Source organism: Mycetomoellerius zeteki, unplaced genomic scaffold (genome assembly GCF_001594055.1).
Source record: "Mycetomoellerius zeteki isolate Tzet28-1 unplaced genomic scaffold, Tzet1.0 scaffold439, whole genome shotgun sequence".
Lineage (NCBI taxonomy): Eukaryota > Metazoa > Arthropoda > Insecta > Hymenoptera > Formicidae > Mycetomoellerius > Mycetomoellerius zeteki.
The window spans coordinates 5,787-24,334 of NW_017257434.1; the positions used below are offsets into that span (position 1 = coordinate 5,787).

At 41.9% G+C, this 18,548-nt stretch overlaps 2 protein-coding genes across 2 annotated transcripts; one reads left to right on the top strand and one right to left on the bottom strand.

Annotated features, from left to right (window-relative positions):
- The first annotated feature begins 1,330 nt into the window (after nucleotides 1-1,330).
- Nucleotides 1,331-18,501, top strand: nonC (serine/threonine-protein kinase Smg1). The gene is given in 17 exon segments (XM_018454584.1): nucleotides 1,331-1,493; nucleotides 2,352-2,639; nucleotides 2,722-2,945; nucleotides 3,029-3,281; nucleotides 3,396-3,525; nucleotides 3,651-4,989; nucleotides 5,081-5,237; nucleotides 5,346-5,593; nucleotides 5,596-5,831; nucleotides 5,947-6,134; nucleotides 6,245-10,210; nucleotides 10,378-10,651; nucleotides 13,555-13,817; nucleotides 13,932-14,208; nucleotides 14,321-16,235; nucleotides 16,392-17,378; nucleotides 17,485-18,501. Coding segments are annotated over 16 exon segments (10,869 nt in total). The 5' UTR covers nucleotides 1,331-1,493; nucleotides 2,352-2,412; the 3' UTR covers nucleotides 17,670-18,501.
- Nucleotides 11,046-13,452, bottom strand: LOC108726817 (muscarinic Acetylcholine Receptor, C-type). Its single transcript, XM_018454586.1, has 5 exons — nucleotides 13,154-13,452; nucleotides 12,946-13,051; nucleotides 11,943-12,497; nucleotides 11,573-11,735; nucleotides 11,046-11,450 (listed from the first exon to the last, which is right to left on the bottom strand). The coding sequence occupies exons 2-5, from the start codon at nucleotides 12,966-12,968 to the stop codon at nucleotides 11,052-11,054; spliced, it is 1,140 nt and encodes a 379-aa protein (XP_018310088.1). The 5' UTR covers nucleotides 12,969-13,051; nucleotides 13,154-13,452; the 3' UTR covers nucleotides 11,046-11,051.
- Nucleotides 18,502-18,548: the final 47 nt, after the last annotated feature.

An 18,548-nucleotide genomic window follows, 5' to 3' on the forward strand; every position in this document is an offset into this window, starting at 1 on the left:
TTATCGATAAAAGCGCGCTTTTATCTCTGAAATTCTATAATATGCGTGACGTAAAGTATAGTATGTTAGCGCGCTAACATCGTTGTAAGCTCGTTCTGAATACGAGCCGAAAAGATTATAATTTGGATCATGGAATTGTGATATAATTTTTATGAGGTGATTTTGTGTGTTTTTTTTTAGTAAACTGTCAAAAATTTAATGTATAGAAGAAGGTAAAACATTTTTTATTGCTTAATTTGATAATTATCCGAAAGAACATCTGCGACGAAAAATTTTTAGTAGCAAAACAATGGGTGCATTCAGTATCACGACCGCTCACTGAGCGCTCAGTGAGCTCCTGTCTCTGTTTGGTCTTTATTTTTAGTTCTAACGGAATGTGCCAATAAGATGTAAGCGCTCAGTGAGCGATTGTAGTACTGAATGCATCCTATGGTAATGCATTATCTAGTCAAATAACTGTTTTTTACAATCTATGTATTTTATATATTGTAATAAAATAATTTAATTATTAACATGTAAGTTGAAAAAGTTTTTCTTTAGTTTTCGGTTCACCATATTCAAATTATGCTGTGCTTGGAAGAAAGATTCAACAGCAATTGGTTGCGCCTTTCCTAGTCAATGAGAATGGAGACATCATTGGCTGGACTCCTATTTCTAAGGTCTCTAGTGCAGTCTAGTGCAGGAATAGAAAAAACAACCACTAATATCACGTTATTTAGAGGAAAGTGAAACTGCGCATGCGCAGTTCGATCGATCTCTAATTTAAAACGTTAGTAAATAAAAAAATTCCTATATAATGATTTTGGTTAACGTCCAATGTCGTTTGGTCTATTTGTCATTTGTAGAATACATGGACTTGAAATCATTGAAATCACAACGGTTAAGCGAGGCAAAATATCATACGAAGAGTATCATTGATAATTGACAAGGTTCTCTCTGACGGAGGTAATCGATAAGCGAGAAAGTAAAGGTATCTTTTCATGCTGACCCTCGACGCTAATTTTGAATCAAAACAGATTATTTAATCAAAATTGCCGTTTGATATTCATCAATTTCAACCACGTGGCTTATTTTGATGCTAAAAATTAATATCGAGCGTCAGCATGAAATTTTACCTTAAACCAAAGACTTTACGATGAAACGAAACTCTCTAGAAGGAACGTACATACTACGGTATGTACATATACACGTTTGGACTAGGATGTACGTACGTATATATATATATATATATATATCATACATATCATGATGCGTATATATTTATTATATATATATGATGGCGTGATTGGCGTGCACACCGAAGTGATCTAGTTAGAGAAGAAAAGATAAAAATCCAAGGAAGTGGACGAACACTGAATGTGTCCTCTCATAACCTTCAAATCTGTATTTTCGTACTTGTATCTTCGCGAGACGATACGAAGCGACAAATTTGTTGGCCTTATTCACTTTCTGCACAGCTGATCGTTCATTTACACGAGATTTGCGCGAGATCGGTGAGAAATGATTTTTCGTAAGTCTAAACCTACATGCTTTGCTAAGAGTTTCAGGAGCGAGGAGAAGAACGGTAACGTTATCAGCAACAGATGCTGCTTGCGCGAAAGATACGTCAACACCGTATAATCGAGAACGCGATTAATGCCATTTAAATTCGTTATGATTCATGGAGCTAGCGACGCTCCATGTGGTTTCATGGATTTCATGACTTTTAGAAAATTTGAAGATTGCACTTTGATACTAAGCATGCTTAATCGCTACAAGAAAAAAAAATGAAATTCATGACACAAGTTACTATGCTACAAAATTTTCTCACATAATCTTATTTTTGAAAAATACTTGTGTGTGTATGTGTGTGTGTGATTTTGTGAGGTAAAAACTGGAATAACACCTAGTGAAAGAAATATGGGTGTTTTGAATTGTATTGTTTTTCGATACTAAATACAAAATAATATATTTTGTATGTATAATTGAGAATATTTGGATCATATAACTTTGTGCTTTACCTTATGTAAGTAATAGTCTCTTGTGTGCATTAGTATTTTATATGTATTTATCAGTGCTGATAAATATTGTAGAAGAAAGGTTCTTGATCAAAGCTCCCTTTTATATATATATATTTGATATACATATATATATAAAATATATTCTATTAATTTTCTTATTATAGTATGTGAAATGTGTATTTTTTTAAATATACACTTATCTATAGTGTGAATTATTATCTGAATGGATAGTACAAATAAGACTATACAATTTTTTTCTTTACTAACAACTTTTAATACTTTTTAATCTGTAATGTTTATTTTGATTTATAATTATGTGTGAGCAATTTCATAATTAATGATCTTTTCTAGATGACCACAGGTTACACATTTACTAAGTGTGGGTCATGCAGACCACTTGCAGAGTAATGTAATGAATAGCTGTGGGAACTCTAATACTAGCACGAGGCTACGTGGTTCCAAGTGTGCCGAGACTCAAGACGAGTCTATAAATCAGGGAGGAGATATAGAGAAAGAAGATAGTGGCGTGATAAGTGGTTATAGTGTAAATGATCTTAATGTACCACGCAGCACTTTGGTCATTTGTCAGCGAAACTCCAACTACTCTTCAGATTACGGTTTTGCAAGATTTAAGCCAAGGTATCATCATTTTTGTTTCAATTGTACTCTTGTCATGATATCTAGTAAATTAAGATAATTAAAAAGAAATAATTTGCAACAGACTTAGCGGTGTTCCAAGAAATGAATTTCGAATGGCACGTGGCGGTAGCTCTACAGATCGTGCTAGGGGTGGAACACGTGGGAGGGCTTTTAAAAAGACCCTCAATGATCGCGAATCGAATTCAGAGTCCAGCTATCACTCTACATCTAGATCCAAGTTTCAAGAATCGTTGAAAAATCATGAGAACGCACAGGGCAAATACTATGATGATAAAAGAATAAATGGTAATTTATTGCATTTATATGAATAATATTTGTGCCTGTTCTGCTAGAATTTTATTCTTTAAAGAAATCTCTGCTTGTTTCAGAGGACTCGAGAATTTCTAAGCTTTTGCGACGATTATGTCGTGAAGATGATTATGATCATCTCATGGTACTTTGCAAGCAAGTGCAAGAAAGTATCGTCGCACATGAAAATCAACGATACATACGACGAAACTTGGAAACTATTTGTGAAAGTCTGTTAGATTTCTTGCATTCTGGTCCTGGTCAGGAGGCAAAGCAGCAGGTTGCAAAATGTTTGGGTCGAATTGGATATGTGGTGGAACAAGATTTTAAAAGGTATGTGCACATTCAAACATAATATGAATATGTAAAAGATATATATTCTGTATCTCTTTATTCCCCTAACACACATGTGATTTAACAGTACAAAACTTGTTTGTATGTTTCTAGATATATGGATTGGATCTTTAATAAATATTCATTAGAGCATAAAGATGATGTGAAATGCCTGTTAATGAAGTCACTTATCGAAACGCTCAAGATGGACTCTGAGATATCAAAATTGAAAGAATTCTCCATGGTAAATATAAACATTTATATACATATATATATATATATATATAAAGAATCGCAATAATTTCTAATGTTTGCTTTTGTTTCAACATAACAATGGATATTAATCAATTTTTCATATTTTTATTACAGCCGATGATGTCCCAATTACAGTCAATATTAGAGAATGTCGACAGAGCAGACTTACTGGTAGCAACTGTGGATGCTATATTACTCATCATAGATTCTTATCCAGAAACGTTCACGAACCACTTCCGCGATACTGTGGACATACTTGTGGGTTGGCACATCGATTCCACGCAACAAAAGTCAGTTGTCATTTATGCGAGTCGATGTTTGCAAAAGTTGCGCTCGTTCTGGATAGCGGATCTGCAGTTTACTCTAACGTTACTAGGCCAATTTTTGGAGGATATGGAAAGCTACGACGAAGAATTGAATTCGCCCGAATCCGGTCGTACTTCGCCCGGTGATGATGGATCCCCAACACCGAGGGAATGCATTCTGCGAATTACGTCGTTAATATCCGTCTTTAATACAGTAACAAAGAGCATAGCCGAGCATCTGAATCCAAATCTTGCACCCAACGTACAATGGTCTTTTCTAACGAATTGTTTATCGAAAATGCTAAAGACCGTTGTCAAAGCGATCGAATTGGAAGAAGAGAATGACACTTGGCTCAAGATATCCAATGATCCAGAAAACTTGATCAAATATGTAAGAAACATGAGTTCGTCGCAAGAACGTGTTGAAATACTTTCCAAACATTTTAGTAAAGACGACGTTACTGAGGAAAATCTTATTAAGATGATAAAGTCATTGACTATAAATAAAAAAAATGATAAGAAGAATCTCAAGATAGCTTCTGACAAAGGAAATGCTCTGTCCAGGGAGAAAGGACAGTTGTTAATGAATGTAATGCGATCGATGGAACCAAAAGTCAAACAGATTGAAAACTTGTCGGAAGAAAAGGAAGAATTGATTGTAGTCGCGAATGAATGCGCCTTCTTGCTCCTTGGTTATCTTCAAAGTCGAATAACAAAGAATCACGAGCTTCTCTATAAATTTATCGATCTTCAGTTACAAAGAATTAACATCTTTTGGGACGATACCATTATTTCCATGTTGAATATCATATCAAAAATAATAAAGGAGGTATCTGCGAACCTGCCATTGGAGTTGGTGCACACATTACTTGGCAAGAATTCGATGCTGCTGAAATTAAGATTCCGAAATTCCATTACCATTCAAAACGCGAGTTTGAGCGTATATCACAGTCTTCTGAGCCTAAAGAATATTCCACTATTACAGGAATCTTATCGCTATATATTAGCGGATTTAGAGATAGCTTACAAACTTATACTACCCGATATAGATATTTTAGTTGCAGACAATCCGTTGAACGATTTGCAATATACAAAGAGCGACGTTGAGATTATAGTTACTTTCATACTACGTGCGCTTTCGGACATAGGTGAGCAGATACACGCCGCTATAATTAGTAAATGAGTTCTAAAAGAACGTCTAAGACAACGTATAATACGCTTTCACATCTTTTCTTTTAGCAAACGCAAGTAATTCGATTATTGGAATGTGGGCTTTAAAGCCCAGTATCTTGGAACTTCTTGCAGTCAAGTTAAAACCGTACAATACTGCATTGTCTATAGCGAGTCCGTTTTTGCAATATAATATTCTGTATTTGCTCTATGCGCATTGTTCCAGGTAGAATGAAACTTTACTCTTATTACTCTCTTTCGATAGTTTAACGAATGAATATATAATTTTAATGTGTGTGTCGATTTTTGTGTGTGTGTGTGTGTATGTTAACAGGTACAATCACTTCGTTTCAAGCTCCAGCTTGATAACAGGTACTACCGCTTCTCGCCCGATGGATATGTTTCCCGGGACTTTAGATGTACCGACTACGTCACCAGCCAGCGGTCATTTGTCTATAATTCTCAATTTAATAGCAAAGACATATAACAAAAATACGCCCGCATGCACTTTACTCCTTTTGTCCACCTGGTTGCAAGAGATTTGCGTACAATCTGAGAAATATATTGGAATCTTGAGCGAAACTCAACAACGAATGACGATGTTGCGAGCGCGGCATGCAATCTCTTCGAAATGTTAATGACCGCAAAGGATGTCGTATGGAAGCAAGAGACCTACTTGAGTATTGTGGACTTAGCGACTTTGCATTTGACTTCGTGCAACAAAACGATCCGCGAAAAATACGGCGCTCTGTTAATGTGTATGCCCATTAACATTGTTTTATCAAAATTGAACAAACAGCATTTATTCTCAGACACCAAGGTAAGTGCAGTCTTTCTGAATGGAGCATCGAAACTTGTCGGGTTAACATCTTTTTCTCATTTCATATTTAAATGACGTTTTCTACATTTAAACGTTGTTGACTGTTGTGGTGTAGAAGGTACGAGAGATCGTGACTTATTCGACAGAATCGTTGATTCTCGCTCAAAGATTGCACATGCGAAGTAACAACAATGGGGAATTGTTGGCGCAGCATTTCAAAACGTACATGGCGTTTCTACTGCAAGAACATTATCTCGACGCATCTGGATTATCGGAAATATTTACTTTATGTTGGCCAGCTGTGTAAGTACTTTTTACCTTTACCCGAGATTGCTTTTTCTTTCACAAAAACGCGTTTTTTTCGTGATAATTTCGAGATTATTTTTTCTTTCACGAAATGTTTCTCTGTGCAGACCAGAGAACGGAACTACAGCGAAGATGTATGATTTGGCGTTGGCGAATTGTTCGTTTCTGTTTTTCTGGAGCGGTTTCGAGGCAGCGCAACATTGTGTCCTCAACAAGCTGCGCACTTCTCTGGGGAAGCCACAGGAAACGTTTACGTCGATTGAGAGTGCTCTGAAGATTCTGGCTCGCGAGATATCGTGCCACAACCTGGACATGGTGAAGAAGCAGGGATTAGAAAGGCAGGAATTAGATCGCATCTTGCACGAGCACACGCGAGTACGACTCTTCGTCGAGTTCCTGGAACATCTAGAAAGAGTGATTCACAATGCGGCCGATGGTTGCGCGATGGCGCTCTTACCACTGTCAAAACCGGTCAGAACCTTCTTCCATACGAACAAGTCGACGTGCAAGGAATGGCTGAATCGTATACGGTTAGCCTTATGCGTAGTCTCGTTGCACTCCGGCCTGGCGACGAGTGCGCTGCGAAACGGTCAGAGATTACTAGAGGATTTGAGCAATGCTGATAATACGCAAGGTATCGAATTTGAGAGGGCAACATTGTGGACTACACAGGCGATGGTTGCGCTCGGCGAAGCGGAGGCGTTGCAGGGCCTCTACGTTTACACCAAGAGCAAGGACAGACAGTTCTCGTGGTTGAAAGCAGCGATGGAGGAGGCCGCCGGGCGTTACGAGTCAGCGGCGGATGCCTACAAGCAGATCATCGACGATCACGATCATGTTAAAACAAATGATGATGAAGGCGGCAGAACCGCGAGACTTGAGAGCGACAGTCAAGTGCTGGGCTTCTGCATGCAAAGACTTTCCAATTGTTATAAAGCGGTTAGTGACTGGTCTGGATTAGTGGAATGGAAATCACGAGAGACCGAGATGCTGACGCAAGACAATTATGCCGTCCTGAGAAAGCAAATTGCAGAAAATATTGTTCCGCAGCAGGCGGATTGTCTGAAAAAGTTTGAGGAGGGCAAGCTGATCTCCTTGGACGAGTTGTCGAATTGGAACTTGCTGGAGAAGAAAAGTAATTGGAGCTGTGCGAAAACGTTGGCTGCGTGCAGCAACAATTTGACGAACGTTGCGCTGAGAATTCGCCTTAACGAATTCGACGATCCGTTTGACGATAGTATTATCGAGAGATGCCAAAAGGTTGCGGCCAAGGTGATGCAGGACGGATTGCGGAATGTACCATCGGAGTATCTCAGTGATGCTATACTGCTCCAGTATTCTGCAACGGGGCTGAAGAACATATCGCGCGGCAAAAAAGACAAGAACGTTTTCGAATTATACAAGGTTGATAAAGTGAATAATATCAATTCGAACATTTTAACGCAAGTCTTGTGGTGGTCCGAGTATCTGGATCAGGCATGCGACAGCGGCTCTACGGAGGTGGACAGTCTACGATTACATGTTGTCAGAATGGCCAGGAAAGAAGGCAACTTTAATTTAGCGAAACGAGAGATGGTCAAGTACTTGAAATCGGAGCAAGACCTCATTCGACTGGAAAATCCGACCGCTTGTACTTTTACTGAGATCACAAGCGGCATGCTGAACGGGCCTATCCACGTGAAATGGACTAAGAGTAGTATGCGCGCATTCAGAGAATTGTCGAAATTATTATATGACATGGAGAAGACGAGCGAGGCTTTGAGGATGTGTTGCGTGACCGCGTTGGGAATCTCTCAAGCGATCGTTAGTGGCGAACAGTCTGCTGATTTGCGAGAAACGGGAACTAAGCTCTTGCTTACCCTGGGTAAGTGGATACAACAGGACACAAACGTGAACGAGAATCTTCAATTGGAGGAATTGCTCCGATTCGAAGCTATGCACAACGACGGCTTGATGGACAAGCTGTTTGGCGAGACGATCGATCTGATTCCTACGTCGGACATGATAATCGGTAAACTGATGCAACTTGGCGTGAATCAGTGTCCGGATCTGCCGCGTGCCTGGTCCAGTTTTGCCGCTTGGTGTTACAAGTGGGGCCGGAAAATCGTGGACAACTCCAACTCTGGTCAATTGACGGATACTGATCGGATAAACATACAGTCCTTATTGCCGATGGATATAGCCGAAACTGATCTCAACACCATTTTCTCTATACTAAGCCAGAACAAAACCATACCTGAGGACGAGGGCGATATCGACATGAACGACATAAACACATCTGACATGATAGAGAATCAATTGAGGAATGTGTCGGTCTTGAGCCATGCCAGCAACGAACATCTCGGTATGCTGGTCGACATTTGGCGACAGGCGCAGAAGAGGATCTATTCGTATTACGAGCTTTCGGCGAATGCGTACTTTAAATACTTGCAATTAGCGAATAATGACAGCAACGAGTGCGACACCATCACGGCAACGTTGAGATTACTGAGACTCGTGGTGAAGCACGCTCTGGAGTTGCAGAATGTCCTCGAAGCCGGTCTCTCGACAACCCCGACTGCGCCATGGAAAGAGATTATACCGCAGTTGTTTTCGAGACTCAGTCATCCCGAGGCATACGTGAGGACTCAGGTATCCGAGCTGTTGTGTCGAGTGGCGGAGAATTCGCCGCATTTGATCACGTTCCCGGCGGTGGTGGGCGCGGTATCCGGTCAGAAAAAAATGTACGACAAGGTCGTTTACGAAAAGCCCGACGACAATGATAGCTCGCAGAATGATACAGATAATTTGAACGCTGCCATGGAGGAACAAGAGGAGAAAGAAAGAGAGGAGAATGATGACGGAGAAGAGGAGGACGAGGAGGAAGAGAAGGAAGAAGAGGAGGAGGAAGAAGAAGAGGAGGAGAAGAAAGAGGACGATGATGACGACGAAGAAAAAACAGCAGCAGAAGCAATTGCATATAACGACGAACATGAGAGTTTTATGGATTCCTATTTCTCGCAGTTGGTCGATTGTCTCTCGAGTCGCATACAGGATTCGGTGATTCAAGTGAAGGTGCTGGTGAAGGAGCTCAGACGAATCACATTGTTGTGGGACGAACTGTGGTTGGCAACATTGTGTCAACACCATACCGAGATTACCAAACGATTCGAGCAGCTAGAGATTGAGATTCAGCGGGTGCAGGACAATATCTGGCTTACGCTCGAAGAGAAGGATAAATTGATCGCGGAGAAGCATAGGATTATTTTGAAGCCGATTACATTTATATTAGAAAATCTCCTATCTATGACGTCCGTACCTGCCGAGACGCCGCACGAGAAGACCTTTCAGGAAAAGTTTGGCGCTTCTATAGAGGAGGTGATAAATCGATTGAACAATCCCAAGAATCCAGCAAAGCCTCAAATGGCCAGTTTGGCCTTGAAACATTTGGAAACCAAGTTAGCGCAACGCGTGCACCGACGAGCCGCTTATTCTCTGTCAATGATGGACATCAGTCCTATTCTGGCCAATCTGAAGGACACCCGTATCGCCATGCCGGGCGTCGCTGCCGTCGATAATAAGATCGTCACCATTATGTCGGTGGACAATAATGTTCAGATTCTACCAACGAAGACAAAGCCTAAAAAATTGATATTCCACGGATCCGACGGCCACGTTTATACGTATTTGTTCAAGGGACTAGAGGACTTGCATCTGGATGAGAGGATAATGCAATTCCTGAGTATATGTAACACCATGATGTCAAAGAATAGCGATACCAAGGTCTACAGGGCGCGGCACTATTCAGTGATCCCGTTAGGTCCCAGATCCGGTCTCATTCAATGGGTCGACGGCGTTACGCCACTGTTCATACTTTATAAGCGATGGCAGCAGCGCGAGTGTGCCGTGATCAGCAAGACCGGTGGTGGCAATTCTGCGATTATGCGACCGTCGGAACTGTTTTACAACAAGTTGACGCCGTTGTTGAAAGAGTGCGGGATCGGTTTGGAGAACCGAAAGGAGTGGCCTATTCATGTGCTGAAAAAAGTTTTGGAGGAATTAATGAGGGAGACTCCGAAGGATCTACTGGCAAAGTTAGTTGTACAATAATAAAAACGGACATTAGCGTACTTTTCAATTGGATCTTTCGACATCTATTCTCTCTCTTTCTCTCTCTCTCTCTCTCTCTCTCTCTCTCTCTCTCTCTCTTTTTTCCGTGTTTATTTTTCTCATATCTTCCCTTTTCCAATATGCATTGCAGAGAGATCTGGTGTAACAGTATCAACGCCGGTAGCTGGTGGCAAGCTACCAAGAACTACTCATATTCCGTTGCGGTAATGTCCATCATTGGCTACATCATAGGTTTAGGCGACAGGCATTTGGACAACGTTCTCGTTGATCTTAACACCGGCGAAGTTGTACACATTGATTACAATGTCTGCTTCGAAAAAGGAAAAACTCTACGTGTCCCGGAAAAGGTGCCGTTCCGCATGACACCAAATATTAAAACGGCTTTAGGAGTAACCGGGGTCGAGGTAAGTTTTCTGATAACTTTATCGAGAGACTCTTCTTCGATAAGGTGAAGAAATAATGAATAGTTGGTACCTTTTGATTCTAGTTGTAATAGAAGTCTAATTACGATTACGAAATTTTAATACCTTCGGAAATTGCATCGATTTTGGAAATTTTTGCATTGCACTCGAAACATTTTAATTTTGTACCAGACGAGTGTCTCTCGTGTTTACAATTCTTTATATGTATAGTTGTTACATTTATAATTTCTTTATTTTAATATTTTCAGTTGAGAGAGAGAGAGAGAGAGAGAGAGAGAGAGAGAGAGAGAGAGAGGGGGGAGTATACATTGAAGGAAAATGAAATAATTTACAATTTGTTCCTCTATTAGAGATAGCTTTTAAATGATGAGACGAATGATATTTAAAAAATTGTGTTTTCTATTCTGTTTTCTTCTGCATGATCAGATTGGAGATCGGGTGAACATTTATGCGAATTTCTTCCTGTATTTGTCTGCTGACTGTCTTGTACATCTGCCTGGTTATTTAACTTGCGTTGTTTTTCCAAGTACATTTTGAAACTTGAGTTGAAATTGCTATTGGGCGATTTAAAATGTAAAATCTTTTGAAAGGCCTTACGAAAGTTGGTGTTTTTCCACGCGTATATGAAAGGGTTCATTCCGCTGTTGGCGATGGCCAATGCGAACGTAGATTTGTACCAAATCGTCAACGACTTTGTTTTCCAACCAAAAGTTCGCATGCAAACTATGACGAAATAAGGAAACCAACAGATGGAAAAACAGCCCAATATCAGCAGTACCACCTAATTCGAATATTATTGTTATTATAATTACTCGTTAATCGCTACACTTGTAAAACTTTCAATTCATCTCTGCAGCTTTCAGTTTTCTGTTATACCTTGATTTAAAACATTACATACTATACCTGTACGCTTTTACGATCGTTTTTCTCAGTGATGTTCGGAATGATACCGAGATTCATACGACGCGCGTGCATATGCGCTTCTCTCCAAATTTTCCAATATAGCAGAAACATTGCTATCCAACTGAGAAAGAATGCCGGCATCTGTATAGCCACTATGTAATATCTATCAAAATAATGTATTAATTTATAATATATTTTACAATCACGCGTGAGCAGCTGCTTTGAAATAGTAAACTGATTAATCAAAAACAATAAATTTTTTTACGGCAATTATCGTGAAATGTGAAATAATATTACGCAGCTATCATGGTTACGCACAGAATATTGACTGGAAAACGAAGAATCGATAGAATAGTGGTAGATGTGGTACCTCGGCAATACCGTTTCCAATTCACACGAGTGTGACTTATCGAACCGATTCCAATATATCGGAATCGATGACACACCCATAGTGCATATCCAAGCGACGACTATAATCAGCAGCACGCGTCTTTTGGTCGCGTATGCGTTATAGCTCAATGGATGCACGATAGCGACGTATCGGTCTATGGCGATCACTATGATATTGTATATGCTCCCGCCGCACGCTAAGGTAAACATGACGAAACGCGAGATGCACACCGATTTGTTGCGGTGTAACGCACTATCCACGTAAAACGCCAAATGATACGGAAGCGTTATGCCTACCATAAGATCCGACATCGCTAGGTTTAGGATAAAGTAATTCGAAACGACGCTTCGGAGCTTACGAGCCCACGCGATGGCCAATATTGTGAGGATATTCCCCAATATGATCGCAACAAACAGGAAACAATCCAACAAAATCCAAAATACGTCACTATTCTGTTCATTATTGGTGCTGTTTGCTTCCGACAAATCGGCCGTGTTCATTTCAGTAATGTTGCTTTCCTCCAAATACACAGTTCTGAAAAGAAACTTGAAATTTACATATATACGTACATTATATGCGCGCGCGCGCGTGTGTGTGTATGTCTGTGTGTGTGCGTGAGACTGTGAGTGAGACTTGTAGAATTTTTTAAGTTGCCATTTGAATTTAAACATATAACGTTCCTTTTTATGGCTTGCCATTAAAGTTTCTCTTAAAAATGATCAAAGAACATATATAATAATAACTGTTTTAGGAATAAGAAAAACTTGCATCTGGATGCATCCATTTACAGAGAAATTAAATTGAGGATATGTCTTTGTGGCACTCTTTATACATTAGTCATGGCTACTTGTGTTTTACGAGATCGTTTTCTGTTTCGTAAAACCGATAAAACCATCGGAATGACTTCTACACTAAAAATATGAAATATGTGAAAAATGATCAGTTAATAGTCAGTTAATATTGCTAATACTACAATACTTACCTTTCGTACGCACACGCGTACATACACACGGAAAGAAACGGATTTTCGATGGTACTCTACGAAATGTCAAGATACACCGCGAACTGTGCATTACGATTACGTAAACCTATATCGAAATATTCGAAAAACAAATTAATTTCCGCCAATACATATAATTTCCAAATACATATAAGAAATTCTGGGAAAATAAAAAATATTATAATAATACCTCGCGTTTGTTTTGTCACTTTTTAGAGGAAACAAGTCATTATTTGGAATGTAGTTTAATTGTTAACGATGCGGCGTTAGCCTTCACAATAGCTGCGATATCTTTCGATGAGAGCGTAGATCGATACAAAACGATTCGGCAGATACGACACGCTGATGGTACCCGCTCGTTCAGAAGTGCTTTTACTTATCTACTCATCTGGTGGTTCCCCTGGCAAAGAAAGAACTGCCATATTAAACTACGGCAGCCGGCGCTATCAGCGGCTCGTTCGCAATCGTAAAAGGTCAATGGGAGATGAACGAATGCATAATCATGAGTAGTCGTGTTAATAATTATTGTATTCTGCAGCAATGCCCAGCTATGAATGGTATATAATGGTAGAAATCGCTATTTATGTCTAGGGTATATTTAGATTCGCTTCCGAGCATACTCTAAGAGTGATGCGTAGAGGCCGCGAGACGCTGTTGACCCTGTTGGAGGCTTTCGTCTACGATCCTTTGGTAGATTGGCGGGCGGGCGCGGACACGAGCATAGCGAGTTACGGTGCTTGCCAGGCCAGAGCGAGATGCACCGGCGTTGGAAGAAAACAACTGGAGCAGGAGCTCACGCGTGCAATGTTTGCAGTAAGAACGGCGGAGATGCGCGCCGAGTGGCTAGCTAATCGGTGAGAGAACAACGAAACTCAATCTTCTTTACGTACTTCAACCTATCTTTTTTGTATCGTTATTTGCATTTATTCTCGTTTGTAATAACTTGTACTTTCATGGGATGAAATCAGAGATGAATTGGCTAAAACTTTGCCGCTGCTGTGCCATCACTTGAACAGCTGGATCGAGGCGACCGAAGCGTCACGTCAGTGCCAGGATTTACTGCAGGATCGACATCAGCAGCTTGCGCTAGTGAAAGAAGCGCAGGCGATCGGTCGGAATCACGCGTTATATTCGCTAGTTAAGCGATACAATTCGTTCAAACGAGCGCGAGATTCTCACGAGAAAGCAAAGGCAGGCTTGAAGGAGAAGATAGAGGAGTGCGAGAAACAGATAAATATGCATAATGTGAGTTCGCGCTCTTGAGCATAATCGCAATCACCAATCTGATTTGCGTTCCCGTAAATCAGATTGATCTCGATTGTAATGTTTTTTCAATATTTTGATGATTTTTTTTTAGATCGCGCTGGCTGCAGTACGAGGATCCCAACTAGGACAGTGGCTGGCGGAATTGGGAAACTTGACCAATCAACAAGATCACGTAGTGTTCGATCTTGTGAAGGAATTTCTGCAAAACGCCGGACAAAGTCAGATGATAGTGCAATGCGAGCAGTCGGAGAACGAGCTGATGCAACTGGCTACCGACCAGGCCTTCTCCATAAGCAAATGTTTAGAGCTGTTGAGCCAATATTCCGCCATCTGCAACCTGTACCCTCTAAGCATTCTGTCGCAACACCGTGCCGTGCTCTATCACACTTGGGCGAGCGAGCTGTTAGCCACGGGTACCGTCGAGGCATGTCACGAAATCATGGCGCGGTTCGAAACGAGTCTAAATCCAATCAATCCGAACAATCCGCAGGGTCAGCAGATAATAACCTTTTCGTATCAGATGGAAGCGATCTTGAATGAGTCTAGCGAGAGATACAAGAAAGCTTATGAGAGGACAGTATCCCAAGGCTTACCGGAAGCCGGCAATAGAATTGAGAAGGCGTATGCTGAGTCAAGAGCACAGATTACCGGATTTTTGCGGCGGGAAAAGGGTGCGGAGAAAGCGTTCGAATGTGTCAATATCACCGCGCTGTGTTCCTTGAACATGCGATATTTGATGATGGAGGGCGCTGCCAAGTGCGCCGGAGATTGTTTAGTGGATCTTACATCCCGCGAGGGGGACTGGTTCCTGGACGACATGCGTCTGGTGTCGTCGTTGATTGTCGAGTTTATCACGCTGATACCAGAGAGCCACAAGACGAACAACACCGATCCCAAGATTGCGTTGATATTCAAATGCCTGAGAAGCGCCGATTGTATTTACAAGGGTCTACAGGATCTCAATTACAACTTCCAAACTATCATCTTGCCGGAAGCGATGAAGACTATCATCACGGAGGAGCCGAGTGTCATGCGAATGATAAGCGAACTCGATGAGATTATAATACTGACCGGAATACCGCTCGGTGATATTCTGGCGCAGCTTGAGATGCATCTCCGATTCACTGTGATGGAGATGGAGAGCCCGCACGCGGTAGTACAGAATATAGTGAATAACATAAGATTACGATTCGAGGCGTTACTGTCGCGACAGGCGGAAGTTCAGGATTTGAATCAGGAGGAAAGTCTAACGCCAGGTCAAATGTTACTAATGGGTTTCAACGGTTTGTTTGAAAAAGTGCAAATGGAAGGTAACGCCTTAGTGACTATCCTGAGTTCCTTGGACATTCCGATGAACTGGAAGAAGATTGATCAGATACGCGAGGCTAAGGAGATGTCGGTGCCCATTTTCAACAAGGCGATCCGACAAGTCCTCGAAGACATATTTCTAATCAAGAGATTGCACACTATACAAGAGTTCTTCATGATGTGCAGGGACATTGCTACTGCATTCAAGGGCGGATTAGCAAACGTATACGACGATGAACGACTTAACAAGCCCGTCCGACTATTCACTGCCGATTACGTTTCAAGACAATTGCTCGGAGTGACGACGCAGACATTGGCGATCACTTTGTGTTTCCTGCTACAGCGAATGGGCCTGAATGTAACTACCGAGATCGAACAGAGAGATATTGGAGCAGAAAGCAAGGTCTCGCTAGAGGAGCTGTGTCGGAAGATGATAGATCTGTGCTTGAAGAGGGGATTGTTCTCGGGTTCGGTCTTTACGCAAGGGAGTGCGTTGAATAGTACTTTGGAAAGCACTTGGCGACGGAAACAGGTTGCTAGATTGGCGCAACAGAGCGCCAAGGTAGCCAGAATCAGTCTTCAAAGACTTCAACTTCAGCAGACAGCTTATCATTGGTTACACGAAGATGTCCTAATGATGAGACCCAATATTAATCCAATGAATCCAATGAATCCGATGCATCCTATAAATCGTTTGAGTGAGTCCTTTAATCGGTCGATATGTCGCTTATTTTATATCGCTACGATTTTTACCTCTCGCGGAACCTCTCGCGATTTAACGATTATTTTAATTAAAATTAAACATCTGTTGTCTGTTTTAACCGAGTTAGAAATAATTTCTTTGTTTCTTTTAGATCGCTCTACCTTCATGCTCGAGTTACGAAAAAAGGCAGCGAAATTGTCAAACTTGCAGTTGCGAGTGTGCGAAGCACGCGAGCAACAACAGAATCTCGTTTCGAGTGCTGTACAACGTCTCAAATGGGCTGCTGGTGCCAATCCAGCACTGGGCGAAGTCATGTCCGCGTTCGACAACGCGGTATTATCGTCGTGCGATAAATTGACTAGACAGCACAATTTAGCCGCAATGATAGTGAACACGTGCAATTCCATACTGCACTATGAGGCCCTGAGAACCAGGACGTCGGAGAGTGTGACGCACGATACCAACCTAGTCAAATTGATTAAGCACTGGGAGGAGAGTTGTGTATTGACGGTCAACCTGAACATTACCGTTACTATGACAGAGGAGAGCCTCGTACAGCTGCTGCAATTGGAGAACAACGTGGATGCCACGTGGTTAAAGCAAGCCGAGAAAATGGTATCCGAAGCGATAATCGACACTCAGAAGAAACTGCAGGAGAAACAAGAGGCTCTCTTCACGGCCGAAGACTATTTGAGGGAGCGAGTGATGGATCTGCAGAACGTACTCACCGAGCATCACCGATTAATGTCGGACGTTAGAGCGTTGCTAAAGACAATGGCCAAGCAGGAGAATATCGACGGTCTGCAGGATTTTCTGTTTGCCTATCGGTCTTTCACGGAGAGTATTTCGGCGGCAGTGAAGGAACTGGAAGCCGAGAATTTCGACTCTGTTCGCGGCACGGCGATGAAGGAAGAATTGGAGGCGATGGCGATCAAAGTGCCCAGTCTGTACAATCGATTGCTGGAGTTTGCGAGTGAGCGCAAATTGAATTCGACGAAAGGCGCGGAGAAGCCAGCAGCAGGCAATCTGCCAAGGAAGAGAAAGAAGAGGAAGAAGGGCAAATTGGTGCGGCAGAACAGTGTATGCCTGAGTCCGAGGAAGGGGACACCGTTGGCCAGAGATCCGACCACGGGCAAGGGTAGGTTCGGTCATCGACTGATGATCTAACAATTCTTTCGTTGATACTTCCCAAGATCGTTCATAACATAATTCTCATCCGTTGTCTCTTTCTTTTCCTATTGTAGCCGTGCAAGAGCGGAACGCCTACGCGCTGAACGTGTGGCGCCGCGTGCGTATGAAACTGGAGGGTCGCGATCCGCAACCGTCACGCAAGTATACCACGGCCGAACAGGTGGAATACGTGATACGTGAAGCACAGAGCAACGATAATCTGGCCTTGTTGTACGAGGGCTGGACACCGTGGGTCTGAACGGACGATGGCTGGCGTTCGCGCGCCCCGATGGCTCGACACTCGTCTCACACGGTACTCAAATTCGTACCGTCGTACCTACGTCGCCCTACGTCGCCGTAGGAGGCAAAACACTCCGCTCGAAACCAGCTGGTGGAGTATCCGGCAAAAACCGGGTAACATGTCGGTTTCACAGCTCGATCGTGGATCGACCTTTCCGACGCGACAATGGAAAATCCACTGTGCCACCGAATGCCGATTCTATAGTTATCTCAAAAACGAGGCCGCGATCTGTTACTTGGCGATAAGGACGGTCTCTTCCCTTTCTCCTCCCTCTCCCCTTCTCCCTCCTCCTTTTCTTTTAAAGGAAACCAGAATCATGAGCATGTACAATCTCGACTGAATACGGATAAGTAGTATTCTTTTGGAAGAGCCACGAATTTTTGGGAGAAATGTAGAATCGGCCATGTATTCTTACGCTAACGGTGTAGTCGCGAGAAGTTCGGCTGACGATATTGATGGCAAGTCCGATGATAACGACGATGACGATGATGAAGATGATGAAAATCTCGATAACGGTCGTTGCGATAAACAGTCGCTGTCAACATTTACCGTATGATGGCTAATAAACGAATTGCACAAACTTGCTGTCGTGTAATGCCATCGTGTCAGGAAGAAAATACATACCTGACATTTTAATCGATATCTGAATCGATATTTGCACCGATGTAACTCTAGATATACGTACGGTGTATACGCGCGAGCACATTTGATGATTAATTTAGAATCCGAGCTGATTATGTAGACAACACATACCCCATTGCAGCATTATATGTTTTAACCGAAATGAAAAAACCGAAATGAAAAGACTCAGTTTTTTTTTAACCGAGATTAAAACAA